Source organism: Typopeltis vanoorti, chromosome 18 (genome assembly GCF_054136105.1).
Source record: "Typopeltis vanoorti isolate ZY-2024b chromosome 18, IOZ_Tvanoo_1.0, whole genome shotgun sequence".
Taxonomy (NCBI): Eukaryota; Metazoa; Arthropoda; class Arachnida; order Uropygi; family Thelyphonidae; genus Typopeltis; species Typopeltis vanoorti.
In genome coordinates this window covers 28,974,564-28,995,329 of record NC_143566.1, presented here as the reverse complement: position 1 = coordinate 28,995,329, position 20,766 = coordinate 28,974,564, and the positions used below count along the sequence as shown (strand labels likewise).

The window sequence follows — 20,766 nt, the reverse complement described above, 5'->3', positions numbered from 1 at the left end:
CTCTGAAGTTTTTTCTTTTCGCTGTGGGAGAACAACATTTTGCCAGAGCAGTATGAGTACCAAAGGTCGCTGTTTACCGTCCACTATTTTCCGAAGAGACACCACTGAAGCCAAATTTTCTGAAGGAAGCTCAAGATCTAAGTTGAAAGAAATGCCATATGACTGTAGTGAAAGACTTTTGACTGAATGTGCGATGCAGAGTCTTTTGTAAGTTAAAACATTTTGTATTTTCCCTCTCATAGTAGGTTGCAGATAGACTTTTAAGAGATTATTCAATAGTAGTAAGAATTGTCATTAAGAGAATCGATTGGCATATTGGAAGTTGATATAAAATGATAACTTAACTCTCTATTAAGTTATCATTAAAGATAACTTAACAGAGAGTTAGCTAACCTCTTTGCAAGTAAACTAGAATTTTAATAAGTTGAATTTGTAAGCGGAGAGTACATAAGATTGTGAGTTAAAGAAGTTAGTGTTAAAGTAAAAAAGTTCTAATTTATGCTAAAGATTTTATAGATGGATAGAGAAAGCAATCTCCCTATTGTTTAATTCATGTATATTTCATAGTAATGTAAATAAAAATGTGTTTTGATTTTTTTGTTAAAAGAGTGCTGCCTGTTTGTTTATTTACAAGTACACTGTTTCTAAATAAATCGGACTTGTGAGTGGGAAATTAAGTGAGATAGCTGAAGCGTAAAGTTACGTAAAAGTATAGACCACGACTGTTTGTGTAAAGTTTTACTGAAGGAAATTGTGTTAGAGAAAGAGACAGAGAAATCTATTATTGAGTTTTATGCTAATTAAATGATATAAGTGGCGCAGTCTAAATTAAATAAATTTTCTAGTATTTTAAGCATAAGACTTGTAGTGCGAAGGGTAGATAAACATAGTATGTAATAATATAAGCAAGAAAGATTCAGAGAGAGAAAGCGCGCACAGCTAAATTAGAATAACAGCATATAAAGATATAGATAATATAGAAAGTATAGAGCAAAATACATTACAAGTAATAAATAAATAATAACATATGATTACAATGGCGCAGCATTCGTTTACACCATCCCTGGAGCATGGTGAAAAGAGATGTGAGGAATAAATTTTTTTACATAAGGAATTGTCAGTGAATGGAACTCGTGATTATCAGAACATGTTGTTAATGCAAGAAATGTTAAGGATTTTTAAGATTTGGTATGATAAATATGTTGTCAGTTGAATGAACCTCCTATAATGAGTCAGCCGACTCCATGAAAGATGCAATAATAATAATAAAGTTTTAGTGACTACACACCATAATTCAGAAGGCCTAGTCAGAGGGTGAAAAAGAGAAAAAGAACAATTCAGAATTACAGAGAAATATTTCTATTAAGTATTCCAGGTAAGATTTATGCATGCATGCATGCATTTTTTAAAAGAGGCTGAGAAAAATTGTGGAAGGGAAACTTGGAGAAGAACAAGCTAGATTCAGGCCAAAGAGATATTGTCAGGTTGAGTTTTTAAATTATAATTAAGTCACATCAATAACGATTTGCAGGAAAGCTTTTGTAACTTTAGCAACATCTTCTCTAGTTTTGTTTTTAGCTTTTGAGTCACTTAACATGTATACACTTCAATTCTCATATAACTCCAAAGAAATAAATTGAAGAATGTAATGCTGAGACTAAAAGGTGGCTAAGGAAAAACATCTTTTTCTATCTAACCCCTATTTGAGAAAAGTACAGTACATAATGCTTCAAAATATGGGAGAATGGAGAGTTGTCCCAATGTAACTGGAAAATAATGTCAGTACATTCCTCAAATTAAACAGCATAGTATAAAAAAAAAATACTGTTCTGTCTAAAAAGAAAAACAGGATTAATATTCGTATGCATATTAAGTTTATACTACACAATCATTTTGGAGAGATCTCTAGTGATCCAAATATTCAATGCCAAGGGGATGAACAACTATTTTAGTTTAAGAAAACTATTAGTATGGATGGAAAAATACAGGCATTTAAAATACTAATATTCTTTCATGAAAATGTTGTATAATAGATATGAAGACACAGCAAAACAATGGACTCCAAATAAGGTAATAAATTGAACTCTGCAAAGGCATTTGACAGAATATTGCACAGAAAACTATTGCATAAGTTGGAGCAAATGGGAATTGATTTGAAGCTGGGCACAGATGTGTGGGTAGGGGAGAGCAGATGACAAACAGACACTGGAGAACAGCATATGGAGTAGAATCTAGAAGAATAAGTGACTACTAAAGTGCTTCAGGGCCCCATACTAGGGCCACTACTGTTCAATTTGTATATTAATAATAGAAGGAATAATTTAAGGGAAGGAGGAGATATTCAGCTGTCTACTGATGATGAAAAACTGAGGACAATAACAGTTGATGAAGATGAAGCAGACATCCTGCAGGATGATTTTAATAAATCGGCAGTGTGGGAAAAGGATAATGTTATCAATTTAATGTTGAAAAATATAACTTATGCACTTCAAGATAAAAAGATTACATACTATACTGAACTGCAGGAAATTGACAAGGTTAGGGATGTGAGAGGTAATGTGGACAAGGAGTAGTTTTGAGGGAATACTGCAAAAGGTAGCAAAACAGCTCAAAGGATTATTTAGATGTTGAGGAACACATTGACAAGTAGACATGGAGAGGTTATTATCCCTCTTTATAAAGCTATGATATATGGCCATATTTTGACTGCTGATGGACCAATTTGGTCACCTGGGTTTATAGATATAGTTTCTGGAATGTTCCTCCCTATATGATAGGGAGGAACATTCCAGACTATTCCAGTTCCTCCCTATTATGATAGGATTGAAGGTGCAAAGGTTGCAAAGTCTAGCTGAAAGGCAGAAAAGAAATAGCATAATAGAAACAAGTTACTAAAGGGGATCTAAAAGATTAATAACAGTTTTGCAATATATGGTGAGCAGAGAGATAACTGGGAGTGAAGGGTCACTGCTGGAAGCTATGACAGCATGGTTTAAGTAAGGGTATGGAGGTTATATTTTTTGCTTGGAGAATGATGAATGACTGGAATGGATTGCAGAAGGTAGTTGAGAGTGCCCTAACAATGAATGAGTTTAAGAAGAGATATGATATTCTGTGAATAATGGTTAGTGTGATTCTCCTCTAACTCCATGGAGAAATTGTATAATAATAATGAATACTGAAAATGGCAAATACCTGCTTTTGAATACTCAGTGGCTGCACCATCAAAATCTGGCTTCCATTTGAGAAGTGATGTCTTCAAGCTAAAAAAAATAAATAAAATAAAAAATTCACATATATAATATGAAAAAAGTTCCACCTAATAATGAAATCTTATTAAATAAAAAAAAAGATCAAGAATTAAGTCATGTAGACAATCTTATTTTGACCTCTTGTATCGACCATTGTCTTCATGCACCCAATTGTTACCGAATTAAACTATTTGCAATTTTTTTGAATGTTTCACATCTCATATCATGCTGCTTTTTACTGAATTTCATAAAAATTCATCATACAGCTTGAGTTAGTTATGATTATTCTCTTTGCTCCTTAATTTATGGACACCAGTGTAGATTTGAAATCTGGGATAATAACTGACAGCAGACTGAAGTTCAGCTGGCACACTCAAATTGCCGTAAAGACTACAATGTGACCTCTAAACGTCAGTCTACAGTCAAATCACCCCAGCTCTCAAATTGCACGTTGTATTACTAATATGCTAAGGAGTAAGTAATGTGAAATCATTGGAGAATGTCAAAAAATGAGTGACCAAAGCAATCAGAAATCTGGAAATTTGGTTATGGGAAGAAAATGAGATTTGAGGAATGTAAATTGCAAAGTTTGGTGGATAGACAGGAAACGGGTGATATAATAGAGATGAAGTTAGTGCTGGGATTTTATTAGATTAATACAAAGGAGATTACAAAGAGAGTGGAAAGTGAGAAGAACAAGAAGTCATCACTAAAAGTTGTTTCAAGGTGCAGTGTGTACACGGGTGTGATGAGCAGATTTTTTGTATGATGAGCGAGATGCACTGTGAATGCTAGTGCATTAAGGAGTTTAAGGTTCAACATAAATATATTGCTAGTTAAGTGACACATGAATCTACTTATTACATGGAGGTTGTTGTAATAATAATAACATTATTATTATGTTATTGGCCTACAAATTAAAAGCTGCAGTCAAACAAAGTCCAGTGTCACAGCACTGGGTTAGCTGCCTTCTCCTTCATTAGAATTCCACCAAGTGATCAAATGCTTACCTGAAAAGTTCACCTCATGGTGTAACCATTATCCTTTATCCAATTCAGCTAATACTTTATTAGAGAATGCAAGTGAATTATTATGTCAAACCTATCCCAAAGGATGTTCTTGATGGATAATTCTTACCCATCCATTTCTCAACCAAGTTTTCCAATATCTTAACTACACCACACTTGAGATAGAGATTGGTAAATTATTTGCTACATCTATCCCAGGGCCTCCTTCATTTGACTTAAACAGTTTGGTTAGGGACACTGTCATTTCTGTTCAACTTTCTTGTAAAACACAAAGGCTAATATCCCACAATTCCAGTTGTATTCACAATGAATGCACTTAATATCCTAAACACCTTCAGTTCCTCTATCCTCTTATCCCTCTTTACATGGTTTTGCATTGCTGCACTATCTCCGCCAATTGGGTGATGATCACTTAGTAAGTTATCTATTTCTGTGACCTGCATGCATTTAAAGTTATTATTATTATTGTACGGGTACCTTCATGGAGTACTAAGAGGGGGACCCAAATTATCCACACAATCTATCATACCTCTTCTTGAACCCATTAACAGACAAAGCACTTAGAGCTGATTCTGGCAACCCATTCCACTCATTCACAACTCTTCAAGCAAAAAAACCTAGTCCTCACACCCCTACTAACCACACCTTTATTCAACTTTCACAGATAACACTTTGTTCTGGCCCCTCTAGGTAAGTGCTGAAACATTTACTCTTCATTGATCCTATAAAACTCTTTAAGCAACTTAAAATGTTTCTATCATATTCCCTCTTTTACTCCTATCAATCAACTTCTGCAATCCACACACCCTCAATCTATCCTAATAGGGAACATTCCACAGACCACTCATCATTTTGGTCGCTCATCTCTGAATCTTCTCCACTAGACTAGATCAGATGTGGTCATATCAAGGAAAAAAGAGAAATAATAACTTCCTTATCTCTGCTTGTTAATGTATTCTTCAATAAACAAGTAATCTTATGGGCTATCTTAGCAACATATCACATATATTATGACATGTGGAAAAATACTCAAGGAAATAGATGAAGCTGGAGATTTAGGCATGGTGATAGAGATAATGCTTAAAGGACATGTTTCTAATCCTTTCCTTCATGCTTACATGGTGATCAGAATCCATTATGCAAATTATGGAAACAACCACCATGCTAGAGTAAAACTTTAATATAAACCAAAATAAACACTCGATGTTTCGACCTTCACATTAAGGTCATCACATATGGAGTATACAAATACAGTGGTATCTCGCTAATCCGAACTAATAAAATCTGTGCTCGTTCAGATTAGCGAATTTTCTCCCCAAGAGGCAACAATAACTAGCGTTTAAGACAAAAATAATCAGATTCTAATGGTACATCAATTTAATTCTAAATAAATGAATTAACTGATAGAAAAAATGCTACTGTACTGTAATATAAAACTTAAAAAAATAATACAGTACGCAAGTTTATTTTAATAAAATATTTAGTTTGTATTTACCTGTATTGTTGAGGATTCTGATTTAATAAAATTGCATAGTTCAGTACATAACTTAATTTGCATAAAAAATATCACTTTCTTGTACTACACAACACACAAAAAAAATTTCCACAAAATAACACAAAAAAGTTTTTTTTTTTAATTTCTTTTGCTTCTTGGAAGCTAAACTTTTTTCGAATGCTTCTTCTCAGAGCTGCATTAGCAATAAAATTTTGTGGAATGGCGTATCATTCTGCTTAGCCCGTTCTATACACACATTAAAACTGTCAGCTGCTTCTTCGTGTTTTACTTTTTCTTAGAGTTCTTTATCGTCATCATCGTCTGCTAATTCATTCTGTAGCATCATATTTATAATTTAAGCATCTGATTTAATTTCGAATTCACTTTCGGTTCTGCCTGTAATCCATTCCGTACAATCTGTTTGTGAAATTTCAACATCTGGATTTATATTTTTAACCAAATTATGCCCGTTTTGAATATCTGCTTTCTGTGTATCACTCTAGTTATCTTCGTAAATTCTAGAGGGCCACAGTTTTTTCCATGACGCCTGACAGCGGTGATTCATGCCAACAATATAGTACGTACTGTATAGTATAAAAAAGCAAACGTGAACACACAATAAATCAAAATAGGCCTACAGTGTAACCATACAATCAAGGGGTATTAAAAAATATATATACTGTACTGTAATAATAATAAAATAAATAATAATAGTTAAAATAATAATTATTAAGTAAAATTAATAGCACACAAAATAATAATACGTAATAAATAAAACTTTTTTTTTCTTTCAAACCGCAGTTCGGATTACTGGAGGGTTCGGACTAAAGCGGTTCAGATTAGCAAGATACTACTGTATATACAAGCTGCACTACAATCTACATGGCATGCTCAAGTTACTGACCAACTGTTAAAACTATTGGCATGACCTCTGGTGGAAAAAAGAACTTACATCAAAGCAAGAGTCCTATTAGTATTATTATCCATTACGTTACAAAATTAAATTAAGCTGGGGAGCAACATGTTTACAAAAAGGAAAAAATTAATAAATAATAATAATAAAAAAATTATTACTTATATAAGTATACATATAAATTACAGCCAACTGGTATGGATAGGGACTAGCATAAGCCAACCTCCAGTCGCACCTGCTATCCTGATTTTTGCTTGCGTTTGGCTGTTTATATCTTTCAGAACACCTAATTTACTGACAAAAATACTACTTGTGGTGGTGGTGGTGGTGTCGGGCAGTAGATGGCGTTGATGGAGATAATTCCTAGTAGAGGTTCGGTGTAGTGGTTGAGACAGTTGTAGGTGTCCTCCCGCGATGAGTCTTCGGACTCCTTGGAGGTGTCAGGAATAATAATAATAATAGTGGCCAATAAAAGCTGAAAAACTGCTTAAAGTCCTAAAGTCAGGGTTTGCTGGAAACTAAGTGGGCAGAATGTGTGCCATCCAAATTCTTGGGATTTTTATTCCACCATTATCGTTAAGTTGGGGTGGTAATAAAATTTCACAGGCTTCTTTAAATTCTTGAAATGAGGAAATCTGTAGATTTCCTCATTTCACTTTTTGGATCCAGCTTATTCTCAAGATCTTTCTATAGAACTTCCTCTCAAATGCTAATATCCTCCTTTCAGATTCTCTCAGGAGTACCCAGGCCTCACATCCATAGAGCATGCTGCTGAAGATACAGGTTTCTACAATGTGCAGTTTAGTTTGCATCTTTATAGCTCAGCTCTTCCATATTTTGTCCATGTCTTTTAAAATAGTCGTTGCTCTGGCTATTCTAATTTTTATCTCTTTATTGGGGTCCAAGTCATGCATCATGTGGCATCCAAAATATGTGAAGTGTTCCACATTATCCAGTTGAAATCTGTCTATCGTGACTCTGTTCAGTAACTCTTGTTGTCCAAATATCAGTTTTAGTTTTTTCAAAGTTGACATTTAGTCCATATCTTTTTCCTTTTGTGTATAGTGTTTGTAACATCTGTTCCAGCCTTGCTGCGTCTTCTTCAATCAGGATGATGTCATCTGCAAAGCAGAGGTAGTTTATTCTCATGCTATTTATTGAAATGCCTCCACCTTCTTTAATCTTATCTAGTATTCTTCCCAGATGTGTGATGAAGATGATTGGTGATATTAGGTCCCCTTGTCTTGTTCCTTTACTAGTGGCAAGCCAACCTCCAGTCGCACCTGCTATCCTGATTTTTGCTTGTGCTTGGCTGTTTATATCTTTCAGCAGGTGGATCAATTTATTGTCCACACCATAGGATTCCAAGACAGCCCATGTTATATTTTGGTCAATATTATCAAATGCTTTTTGGAAGTCCACGAAACAGCAGTATATCTTTTCGTTCTTTCTTCAAGCTTTCTCTGCTATTAGTTTTAGTGTGAGTATTTGTTGCACTGTACTTCGATCTTTTCGAAATCCGGCTTGCTCATCAGGAAGATGTGCCTCCATATGACCCTTCAGGCATTCTATTAGTATTTTCATCAGCACTTTGCCAAGATGACTCATTAATGCAACAGTTCTGTAATTGGTGCATTCTAAAGCACTGCCTTTCTTATGAAGAACAACCAAGACCGATTTTTTTCCACTCTTCGGGGGCATACTCTGATCTCCATATTTCATTACACAGCTTATGCATTTCTTTTACAACTGATTCTCCCCCATATTTTAGAGCTCGCCTATTATGTTGTCATCTCCAGGACTCTTGTTGTTCTTGAGATGTTTTATAGCCTTATTCACCTCCTCTTCCAAAATGTCATTTTCAAAGATCTCTGCTGGTGGAGAGATTGCTTTTAGTTCTTTGATTACTTCTGTTTCAATAGTATTTAGTTGATTTTTATATAGTTTGCTGCAATATCTTGTCCATCTGTGTATGATTTCTGTCTTGTCCATCAATACTTTACCATCTTCATCTTTGACTGTTACTGATCTTGTTTGCCACTTCCTATTGACGTTTCTTATAAGTTTGTAGACCTCTCTAGTTTTGTGTTCTCCATAGTACTGTTCAATGTCTTTGCACTGGTCCTCAAACCATTTGGCTTTATCAGATCTTGCTGCTTTCCGTACTTCATTGCATTTTTGACGGTATAACTCATCTGCTGCCTCTGAATTATCTCTTTTAAGTTTCAGTTCTCTTTTCTCTTGTACCAATTTTAGGGTTTCCTGAGTTATCCATTTCTTGTTGATCTTTTCTCTTTCAGGAATTACTTCCTCTACTGCTTTTTTCAGCACTGTAGTAAGTCATACTGCCCTTGTATTTATAGTTTGTTTTTCACTTGGGGTCTTAAGCTTAGTTTCCAATATGTTCTGATATGCTGCAATAGATGCAATAAACTGCAGGATGTGCCAATGGGGGAGAAGATCCTTAGAAGAGTTGAAAGTTTAATTTTTTTAAATTAAAAAATTTTAAAGGTGGTTTAAAAGTGGCATTAAGATTGTAACGGTATAGGATTCTATTAATTTTTTCTGATAACCCTTTAATGTACTTTAATGTAGTAAGTTTTTTTTCCCACCAGAGGTGAGGCCAATAGTTGTAATGGTTGGTCAGTAACCTTAGCATGCCATGTAGATTGTAGTGCAACCTGTTTCTTTGTATATATGTGTATACTCCAGCTGATGACCTTAATGTGAAGGTTGAAAAATCGAGTGTTTATTTTGGTTTATATTAAAGTTTTACTCTAACATGATAGTTGTTTCCATAATTTGCATAATGTATATGCCTAAATCTCTAGCTTCATCTATTTCCTGGAGTATTTTTCCCGTCAATATGGTATACAGCTTATAATCTATTTATCCCAAAATGCATAGCTTTACATTTCTGCTCATTAAACTAACCCCCATAATCCTTTGCCCATACCGACAGCCTATTTAACTCATCCTGCAAGCTCTCCACTTCACCTTGATTAACTATTACTCTGCCTAATTTCGCATCATCAGCAAACAAATTAATATATTCTTTCAGGTTATTTCCTATATCATTTATGTACAAATTAAACAGCAATGGCCCCGACACTGAACCTTGTGATATACCACTAGTCACCAGTTTTCACCTCAATTCTGCTCCTCCATATACTACTTTTTGATATCTGTCCAGCAGCCACCTCTTATCTATTTAACCAACATCATATCCACCCCCATTTGTTCTAACAGAGTTACAGGTGGTATTCTGTCAAATGCCTTTACAAAATCCAGCAGAATCATCGTGTAGCCATTTCCTTTATCCAACTCAGCTCTTACTCTATTATAAAAAAAGTTAGTAAATTACTCAGGCACAGCCGACCTTTCACAAAGCAGTGTTGCCACTCATACAGTATCATATTTTTATCTACCTATTCTTGAATTCTCTTTTATCAATTTTTCCAGTACTTTTAACAACCATGCCTGAGTTACTGAATGGGCTATAATTTGCTACTGCAGTCTTAGAACCTCACTTATGCAGGCGAATTATTTTGTCCTCTTTCCACTCCTCTGGAACTCTACCAGAGCTGAGATTTAAATTAAAGAGCCTAATCAGAGGCATTTGCATTCTCTTGCACATTCTTGCAAAACCCAAGCTGATATCCCATCTAAACCTACAGCTGTATTTACATTGAGATTCTGCAATACCCTATGAACCTCCAATTCGTTCATTTCTGTTCCCACATTAGTGTGTCACTTATGTTAAAGCAGTAACCACACTAGGATGATATACCCTTGCAAAGTAGTAACTCAGTAACTCAACTAGTTTATCAACTTCTGTCTCCACGTGACCAGCATGGCTCATTAAGGATAATCTTCCATAGTCATTCTTCCTCTTGCCCATATAACAAAAGAACTCTTGAGGATTTCCTTTGGCCTGCTCAGCTAGATTCTTCTCATGGTCTGATTTTGCCTTCCTTGCAATGCTGGTCATCTCTCTTGCCTGAGGCTTGTACTGTTCATGAGTTTACTGGTCACCTTTCTCTTTATATTACTCTCCACAGCATTTTCTCCTTCTGCAGCTTATGTGTAATGATATCATCCATCCATCTAACTCCTACCCAATTAACCCTCCATACCGTAAGTATAAAATTTAATATTGCTTCCTTTAAGTTTTTTCCTAGGCATGTTTTAATCATCTGCCTTGTAGCTACAAATACCTCTTCTTGATAGAATATTCCTCATGTTTTATAATCTTCCAAGACAGCATGGTCACTTTCATCAATTGGAAGCAATGTTGTCACCTTGGTTATGGATAGCTCTTCTGATCCTATGACAGATCTAATACTCTCTCTTAGCAGGTGAATAAATTCTATTTCCTCCCTATCATGTGATCTTTCTTCCTTCCAGTCTATATCTCCATAGTTGAATTCCCAAATAATAATCACTCAACCTGTACTCATCTGTGCTAATTTGGCAATGCATGTCTTTCAAATAATCTGTGGAACTCTCCCTAGGCTAAAGCAACAACCAACTATATATTTTGCCTTACTGACCTTAATCTCAACACCAGATTGCTTCACATGAACAGCCACCATCCCACCTGTCTCCTATTCTTTTTGGCTGCAATTCATCTGCTATCATCAGCAGTACTCCTCCCCACCCATCTAATCTTCTCTATCTTCCCTGAAAATACTAAACCCTTCACATTCAATTCTTGTAACTACCTCATCTACTGTTAGCCAAGTCTCACTAATGCCTATAACGTTCGGTGAGGTTGCACTAACCAATGCCTAAAGCTCCTCCCTCTTATTCCTGATACTTCTGATCTCTTCCCTCCCCACCTTTACTTTGGGATTTCCTTTGGCCTGCTTGGCTAGATTCTTCTCATAATCTAATTTGCCTTACTTGTCATGCTGGTCGCCTTTCATCATCATCATTATTATTATAGGCAACTCCAAGGAGTCCTTAGACTCATCGAGGGAGGCCCTAAACATCATGTTCAGCATTTGCACAGTATCTATCATAATTTGCTTTGAACTCATTTGCAGTCATAGCATCCACAACAGACGCTGGCAACCTATTCCACTCATTCACCACTTTCCAAGTAAAAAACCTAATTTTAACACCCTTACTAACTACACTCTTGCTCAGTTTCCGTGGATGGCCCACCACTACACCACACCTGTTCTGAAAAATTTCTTGTATTAATCTTGTAAAAACCCCTCAGTAATTTGATTGTCTCAATCAAATTGACTCTTTTCCACCTATCGACCAGTTTCTGTAACCCACAAAACTATAACATGATCTCGTAAGGTTCATTGCATAGACCTGCTACTATCTTGGTCACTTGTCTCTGGATCCTCTCTAACACCTCCCCATTACTTAGAAACTCTGGCATCCAGATCTGTGCACATTAGTCAAGATGAGGTCTTATCAAGACTCGATAAGGAGCAGCAATAACCTGCTTGTCTCTGCTCATCAAAGTATTCTTCAGTAACCAAGTGATATCTGATGAGTTGCTTTTGCTAATGTGCACCCCCCTAAACTTTAACTCCCTATCCACTAACACTCCCAAGTCTCTAGCTTCATCAAGTTCATCAAGAGTACAGTTCCACCAATGTGGTATACAACTGGTAATCTTTTCACCCCAAAATGCATAATCTTACACTTTGCTACATTAAACTGACATCCATTCTCCTTTATCCAGTCTGGCAAAACATCCAAACCATCCTGCAAAATTTTGACGTCATCATGTGTATTAACCATTGCTCTACCTAACTATGCATCATCAGCAAATAACTGAAAACTTCCTCTCGGATCCTTCCTTATATCATTAATGAACAAATTAAACAGCAGTGGTCCAAAAACAGAATGCTAAATCACACCACTAGTCACAGGTCTTCTTTTGGACTCTACTCCTGAATAAGCTTTTCTCTGATATCTCTCCATCAACCACCCTCCTATCCATCTCACCAACCCTATATCCATCCCCATGTGTTGCAGTTTACTGATTAGAATTACATGTGGAATCCTGCCAAAGGCCTTTGCAAAGTCCAGCAGGTGAATAAAGCTGACACTGATTTATAAAACGTAAGTTACTGAGCCTTGACCTACACTTTATGAAACCATGCTGTCCCCCCTTGCCCAAACAGTATCCCATTTCCATCCATCCATTCCTGTATTTTTCTCTTGACCAACTTCTCCAATACTTTGACGACTCCTGATATGCTGATTGGTCGGTAATTTGCTAGAGCAGTCTTGGAGCCTCCTTTATACAATATAACTGTTTTCCCCTCTTTCCACCCCCCTCCCCCTCAGGACTAACCCAGAGCTGAAACTTAGATTAAACAATAATCAAAAGCAAAAGCAAAACAATAAGCAAAAGAATTGTCAGTGTCAAGGACACTGACAATTCTTTTGCCTCTTCATGTAAGACTCAAGGTGGTTAACCGTCTAATCCCAATGATGTATTCACATTAAGGTTCTATAATATGCTATTCACCTCAGTTCCCATAGCCATCAGTTCCCTCATTCCTGCAATATCACAACCTGGATGATATACTCTTGCAAAGTGTTCACTTAGTAATTCTACTATTTCAACTGATTCAGTTACCTTCCTATCATCGGCATTCCTTAAATCATTCTGCTGTATACATTTTTTCTTTTACTTGCAGCATATTGAAAGAACTGTTTAGGATTCTCTTTAGTCTACGTTTCTAACTTCCTTTCATAATCTGTTTTTGCCTTTCTTACCACACTAGTTACCATCTGGCCTGTCATGTGCCTGCAGGTCACCTTTCTCCTTAAATTCCCTCCACAATGATTTCTTTTTTGCAGCTCCAGCTTGGTGTTATTCATCCATTTAACTCCCACTTGATTTACTCACCTGACTCTAGGTATGCAGTCACCCATTACCTTCCTCAAACACTCCTTTACCACTTTCCTTGCACTACCGATATCCAGCCCTTGCCATTTTACATGCCATGACACTGATCCAAGCAATCATATTTACCAGCCCGATAATTTCACATATAACCTGTCTTGACTGAAAATTTCACACATTTAGCCACATCCCAGGTCAAGACGTTCATTCTCACACTCACTCGCTTAATGGGTGCCTTCACAAAAAATCACTTGCTTCCACCCTAACTGCTTAAATTTCCCTGAATTTGCACTTCAACATGCCTGGTAAACAAAACTCCTTTGTTCACCGAGCACCAAAACCAGTTATATGCAGTCCATTAGCATTGTACAAATCCTTCTTTCTGTCAAACAGAGACCACAGATCCACAAATTCTACATCATTCCTTTTGCGCAATCTATGTATAGACTCATTGGCTTTCAATGCCCTCCTCAGTTCACCTCTATCATAGCATGGTAGGAGACTTATAATCTTCACTTCTTGCTCTTAAGTTTTACCTCTTCTAACAACTCCTTTCCACTCCCTTGAAACCCTACCAGAGATGAAACTTAGGTTTAACAGCTTCATCAGAGACAATGCCAATTCTCTTGCACATTCACACAGGACGATATGCCATCCAGTCTCAATGCTATGTTCACATTCATATTGTTGTCCTCAGTTTTGTATCATCAGCAAACAACTGAATATTCTTAAATCTTTCTCTATGTCATTAATATACAAATTAAAGAGTAGTGGTCCTACAGGACCTGCCCTTAACATAGCCATGCTGACTATAGCGTATGGTATCCCTATCCAGCCACTATTGTATTTTATTTTCACCAACTTCTCCAATACTTTAACAACCACTTCCAATATATTAATTGGTTTGTAGTTTGCTACCTCTGTCTTGGAGCCACCTTCATGCAACAGTACTATCTTATCCTCTTTCCATTCCCTCGGAACCCTGCCAGACATGAGACTTATGTTGAACAACTCTGTCAGAGGCAATGCCAATTCTCTTGGATATTCACACAGTACACGGGATATGTCATCCAGTCTCACTGCTGTGTTCACATTCATATTTTTTAACATGCTAAACACATCCTGTTCATCTACCTTAATGTTGATATGCATCTCTGTAACATCAATAACTGTAAAATTATCAACTGGATGATACACCTTTGCAAAATGATCACCTAGCAACTCAACTATTTCTTTTGATTCAGTCATCTTCCTGCTATGAGCATTGTTTAAAATCATTCTATCATAGTCATTTTTCCTCTTGCTTGCTACATAACGAAAAACTCTTTTGGGTTTACTTTGACCTGTTTGGCTAATTTTCTCTCATAGTCTGATTTTGCTTTCCTCACTATACTAGTCACCCTTCTTGCTTGCACTTTGTACTACTCATGAGCATGCTGATCACTATTTTTTCCCTATATTTCCTCTACAATTTTTTCTTTTTTTTGTAGCTCTTGCTTTATATCCTCATTGATCCACTCAATTCTAACTTGGTTTATCCTCCTAATCTTTGGTATAGTCTGATACTGCTACCTTCAAGTGATCTCTGAGCACCTGACACGCACTACTGACATTCTTTCCTTGTAGCGTCTCAAGCCATGGCACTGTTCAAAGATGACTCCTTAGTTTCTCATAATCATTAGCTTTATAAGTGAACACAAACCCCCTTCTTGACAGAGAACTCCATGTTTAGCCACTTCCCAGAACAAGGCCACATGGTCACTCTCCCAAATTGGAGGCAGAGTGTCTACCTTGGTTATGGATACATCTTTTGATGCTATTATCAGATCCAACACCCTCATGTACTGCTCATGAGTATTGCTGATCATGTAATTATCCCTTAGCAAGTGTATAAATCCCACTTCCATCTTTCTATGTCCCCTTTTCTCCCTCCAATTGATGTCCCCATAGTTAAAGTCTCCCACAATAACTGTTTTGCCTATACTCATTGTAGATGCCATGTATCCTCAAATCAGCACATCTTCCTGTGGATCCCGTGGTCTATAGCAGCACCCAACAACGTATTTTGCCCTATTTGCCTCTATCTCACACCAGACAGCCTCAAATGAAACATCTCCCTCAGACCAAATATCCTCTTGAACTTCTAATTTTGTTGGTTGTAATTCTGCAGCTATCATCAGCAATACCCCACCTCCTGTCTTGTTCCTTCTATCCTCCCTGAAAATACAATAGTCTTTACATTATATCCCTGTAACTATATCATTTTCAGTCATCCTGGAATCAATGATGCCTATAATTTTTGGCCAAAAATAAATTAAAGATGCCAAGAAATTATATTCTTGGTTTAATCCTTTATCCAAGTGTAAGCAAACAAAGTTTGCACCTGAAGTAATTTCAGGACAGGGCAACTCATAAACAGAAGATAATGTCTTCACATCACTTACCTTAGTATCCCATAATGCAAAGCACATATCCTTACTCGTATGGACCATAATGGTCCATACGAGTTGCCCAGTCCTGAAATTACTTCAGACGCAAACTTTGTTTGCTTACACTTGGATAAAGGATTAAACCAAGAATATAATTTCTAGACATCTTTAATTTATGGTATAACCAAGTGGGAAAACTTCCAACATCTATCTCTAATCCAGAGTATTTTAATAATAAGGTGCAACACCTTTTGGCTACTTGCATATGGAAATATGACTTCTGCATTACTTCAAACTTGTTATCACTTCTGGGTTTGGCTCCCACTGATAAGACCTCAATAAAAGTCAAAACCGGTCTGGGTAGTGACCCCTCCATAATGCATAGCATTATACATGTGTACATTATACAAGCACATATCATTACTGTAATGATATGTGCTTTGCATTATGGGATACTAAGGCATATGACACAAAGTCATTAGCTTCTATATACCAGTTGTCAAGTCTTGAAATTACTTCAGGTGCAAACTTTGTTTGCTTACGCTTGGATAAAGGATTAAACCAAGAATATAATTTCTTGGCATCTTTAATTTATAGTGTAACGAAATGGAAAAAATTTCCAACAATTTTTGGCCAAGTTGAGCTTACCAATAATGATAAAGCCCATCCATACGTGTGTTGAGGCTTAAGTGCTGTGAAGAATTCATGTTAGAGGTTTAATGGAATATTAACAGCACTGAAAGGATTAAAACTAATTTTAATACTTCCAATATTTCGTCTCCATCACAGTGACATCTTCGGGGATTGCAAAAACTTTTTTGTAACAACACAGACACAAATACAATACAGAGTGAAACTAAAGTCCTATCTAAGTGGTGTGCCCTCTATGGGCATTTGCAGGATGGCCTGGGATGTAAAGAGGGATCCCTGATAATTAAAGTTTCTCTAAACTTCCCAAAATTTGGGAAACTTTAATTATCAGAGATCCCTTTTTACATCCCAGGCCACCTGCAAATGCCCATAGAGGGCGCACCACCTAGATAGGACTTTAGTTTCACTCTGTATTGTATTTGTGTTGTCTCTGTGACAGAGACGAATTAGTGGAAGCATTAAAATGAGTTTTAGTCCTTTCTCAGTGCTGCTAATATTCCATTAAACCTCTAACATGAAAGCCCATCCACTAACACACACACTCACACGGTTTTCATTAGGTAGTATTTTTCCCCATTTAGAGAGGAATTTTTTCAGAAAATACATTTAATACAAGTTATAAATATCTGTATGCTCAGGGAAACTTCTATTCCATGATGCAACTGTTCAGTCATTTTCTTTTGAAAGTCCATCTATGTTTCCTCTTTGTGATGCTCTTGCCTAAAGAAATTACTAAGTTAACTCCTACTTACTTTTAGTGTAAAGAAGAATCATATGAAGAATTAGTTAAGCATAAAGAAAATAAGTATCCTAAAAGAGAGGTGTTCTAGAAGTCACTGAAACTATTTCTTTATTCCTAATACTACTAGCATTTATGTAACAATCCAGTTAAGTGTCAGTACAAAAATGGAGGAAAGATTATTGTAAACAAATAAGTAATAATAAAAATGACATACACTGAAGTTAAAGATATTCTGGATGTCTACAGTAAATGGTTTGATAATTTGTTAAATGAGATAACTAGTAATAAAATAGTGCTACAAAAGAGAGGTACAGTTAGGAGTACATATCAATACTTGACAACAGAAAATGGCATAAGAAACCTGAAATATGGGTAGGCAGCTGCAGTAGATGATATTCAACTAGAAATGCTCAATATCGAGTTACTATATTAAAATCTTTAAGTGACTACTCTAAAATTTGAATGTATATGAAGGAAAATGTAAGAATCTGAGAGTCTAATGTGAGAGTATAAGAGGAATTTTCCTGAAGTGTCCCAAATAGTTTTAAGATTTACTAAGCATTTCTTATAAGCATATTCAGTAGTAGAAAAAAAAAATTGCAAACTTGGGAAACAATAAGCTAAATTCAGGCTGAATAAGGGTTGTCATTACCAGATTTTTTCCCTTAAATAAATATAAAAAAAAACGACAAGAATTTAAGGTTTATAGATCTGGAAAAGAAATATGACAATTTGCCTTTTCCAGTGAGAGAAAACAAGTGAAGTTTAAGAGACACTTGTGCCATAATGATGAGTACAGATCACAAGTATATACAAGAATAAATGAAACCATTAAAGTAAAAAATATTTCAACCAGAAATTTACAGCTGATGGGGGGAAGGGATATGTCTGATGAGAATGAGACGTTCCAGATTTTTTTTTTTCGTCAATTACTACATCCCAATTACATTGCGTTGTTCGTTTATAGCATCATACAGCTCTTACACTTTTAAATAATCCATTCTTAATGTTCTACCTTATACTTAATAGCTTGTCTGCCAATTATGACCTGTAAATTTCAAGTTGAAATATTTGCCAATAAAAGTTTTATTTTAATGGTTTCATTTATCCCTGAATCTATTCTCATCTTAGAACAATGTTTATAGAAAAGATGTTGCAAAAAACAGTGTGGAATGGTTACAATTACATGGCATAAATGATACAGAACAGCTTATATTTAAGCTGTACAGCTTTAATATATCCCCTACTGTTATATTAAAGTTACATGGCATACATGGTACAGAACAATATGCACAGCTTATAATTAAGCTGTAAATCAAACTATCTTCCACTGTTATATAACATCCACATGGATCATATGAAATAAAGTGGCACAAAACTTATCAAAATTATTTATCTTCCACGTTAAGTCTTAGATATGTTACACCTGTAATCCATTTTTCCAGTACTTTGTGTCATTTTTCCATTAATCTAATTATTCTATCATTTTGCATTCTGAAAACATGCTTTTACCATTACTTTTTTCTGTCTGTGATTCATTCATTTACTGAAATTATTAAAACAAAATTTGATAAGAAATAAAGAAACCTTTTGTATGTTTCTTTATTTCTGATCTTATCAAATTTTGTTTTTCCCATAATTTTCCTAAGTTTTCATTTCTGTAGTACTGTTTAATTGTTTGATCTTAAATGTTTCAGCTCGTTTCAGATACATTATTATATTACCTTATTATACATTTATTATCTGTATAAACATCTCTGATAAGTTTATTTTTCACTTGGTTAGACTATAATAAATTTAGTTTAATCCTTTATCCAAATGTGAGCAAACAAAGTTTGTGCCTGAAAATATCTTCAGGACTGGGGTAAGGTAGTACAACACCGGGCAACTCGTAGCAAAGGTGGACCAAGCTAACATCATTCCTATCTCAGCATCTCCCATAATGCAAAACACATCTCCTTGCGGATATGTATAATGTTATGCATTAAGGGAAGGGCCACTATCCAGACTAGTTTCGACCTTTATTGAGGTCTCTTCAGTGGGAGCCAGGCCCTGAAGTGGAGATACCAGGCAGAAGCAATGGCGAGGTCATCTTTACCTATAGGAGTTGCCAAAAGCTGTGCCACCTTTTTATTAAATTACTCTGGATTTGCTACGAGTTGTCCGGTGTTGTACTACCTTACCCAAGTCCTGAAGATATTTTCAGGCGCAAACTTTGTTTGCTCACACTTGGATAAAGGATTAAACTAAATTTATTATTCTCTGATAAGATTTACTATCTGTGTTTTTATTTTTATTTTCAATATACTTAAAATATCTCATGGTCTTGCGGTCAATCCTAAACTGTTCAACATAAGAATCAGATCATTTTATTATTTTTGCTACATAAATTAACAGTGGAAAACATGCTGTTATGTGGTAGAAACCTGTCATTAAGTGTGATTTTCTGTAGTAATGTGTTGCCTAAGTTGTGAGGGGGAGGAGGAAGATGTTATCTCCTATCTAGTTCAGTTCAGAATGTTATGCTATCTGACTCTTTTCCTCCCACCCCATCATTCAATAGCAGTTAATTTGAACTACCATCTAAAAATGTTCACAAACATTTTTAGGTGGTGGTTCAAATTATACACAACATACTCAAACATCATACACAAATAACTCAAACCAGCAATATGTTAGTTACTAAGTAGAAGCTCAGACAAACACAATATGATATTAAATAATTAAGAATTTTTTTATATTTATTTTATCAATATAATATCATTCTGATTTGTTTAATGGAGAAGTAACTGCCTTCTAGATACAATGCTGATCTATGAAACAATAATAAGTCTTGAATTTTTTTGAGATTCAAGAAGATAATATAAAAACAATTTTATTAACATCAGATAATGTTTCATCCATGTTGATGACATTATTTGAGAAAAAAAAAAAAAAACTGAACTTAACATGTCATAGTCACCATTAAGTGCAAACATATCAATTTAACATACTATAATCTAAAGCACAGTTTCCCAAACTTTTCCAATGATGGAACACCTTGGTTATTTTGTAATGTATTAATTAACTGTTAATTTAACTGATTTTATTATTAATTAACAACTGACCATTAATTATTAATTAATAATTAATTGAACATCAATTAAACATGAACATCAAATTAATTTGTGCTGATTTCATTGACATATCCCTTTCTGATCACCAAAAATTTATAATCTACCCTATATATATAAAATGATAAGCCTTTTTATGTCACGTTTTGAAACTCAGGGGCTACCCTAAGTGTCGAGTCTTCAAAATTCAGAATTCAAGGAGAACCGGCCTATCAGTCTGGAACTCAGAGGTTGGATGGCATAGGCGCCACAGCCCCCCTT

The 20,766-nt window shown here is 35.5% G+C and overlaps 1 protein-coding gene across 1 annotated transcript in view; it reads right to left on the bottom strand.

The window, feature by feature from the left end:
• Positions 1 to 20,766, bottom strand: part of LOC150096575 (gamma-soluble NSF attachment protein-like) — a 130,381-nt gene that overhangs the window by 95,579 nt on the left and 14,036 nt on the right. The window contains exon 2 of the mRNA XM_090407841.1: positions 3,196 to 3,263. Within this exon, the coding sequence (XP_090263967.1) occupies positions 3,196 to 3,263 (68 nt within the window). The remainder of the gene's footprint in view (positions 1 to 3,195; positions 3,264 to 20,766) is intronic.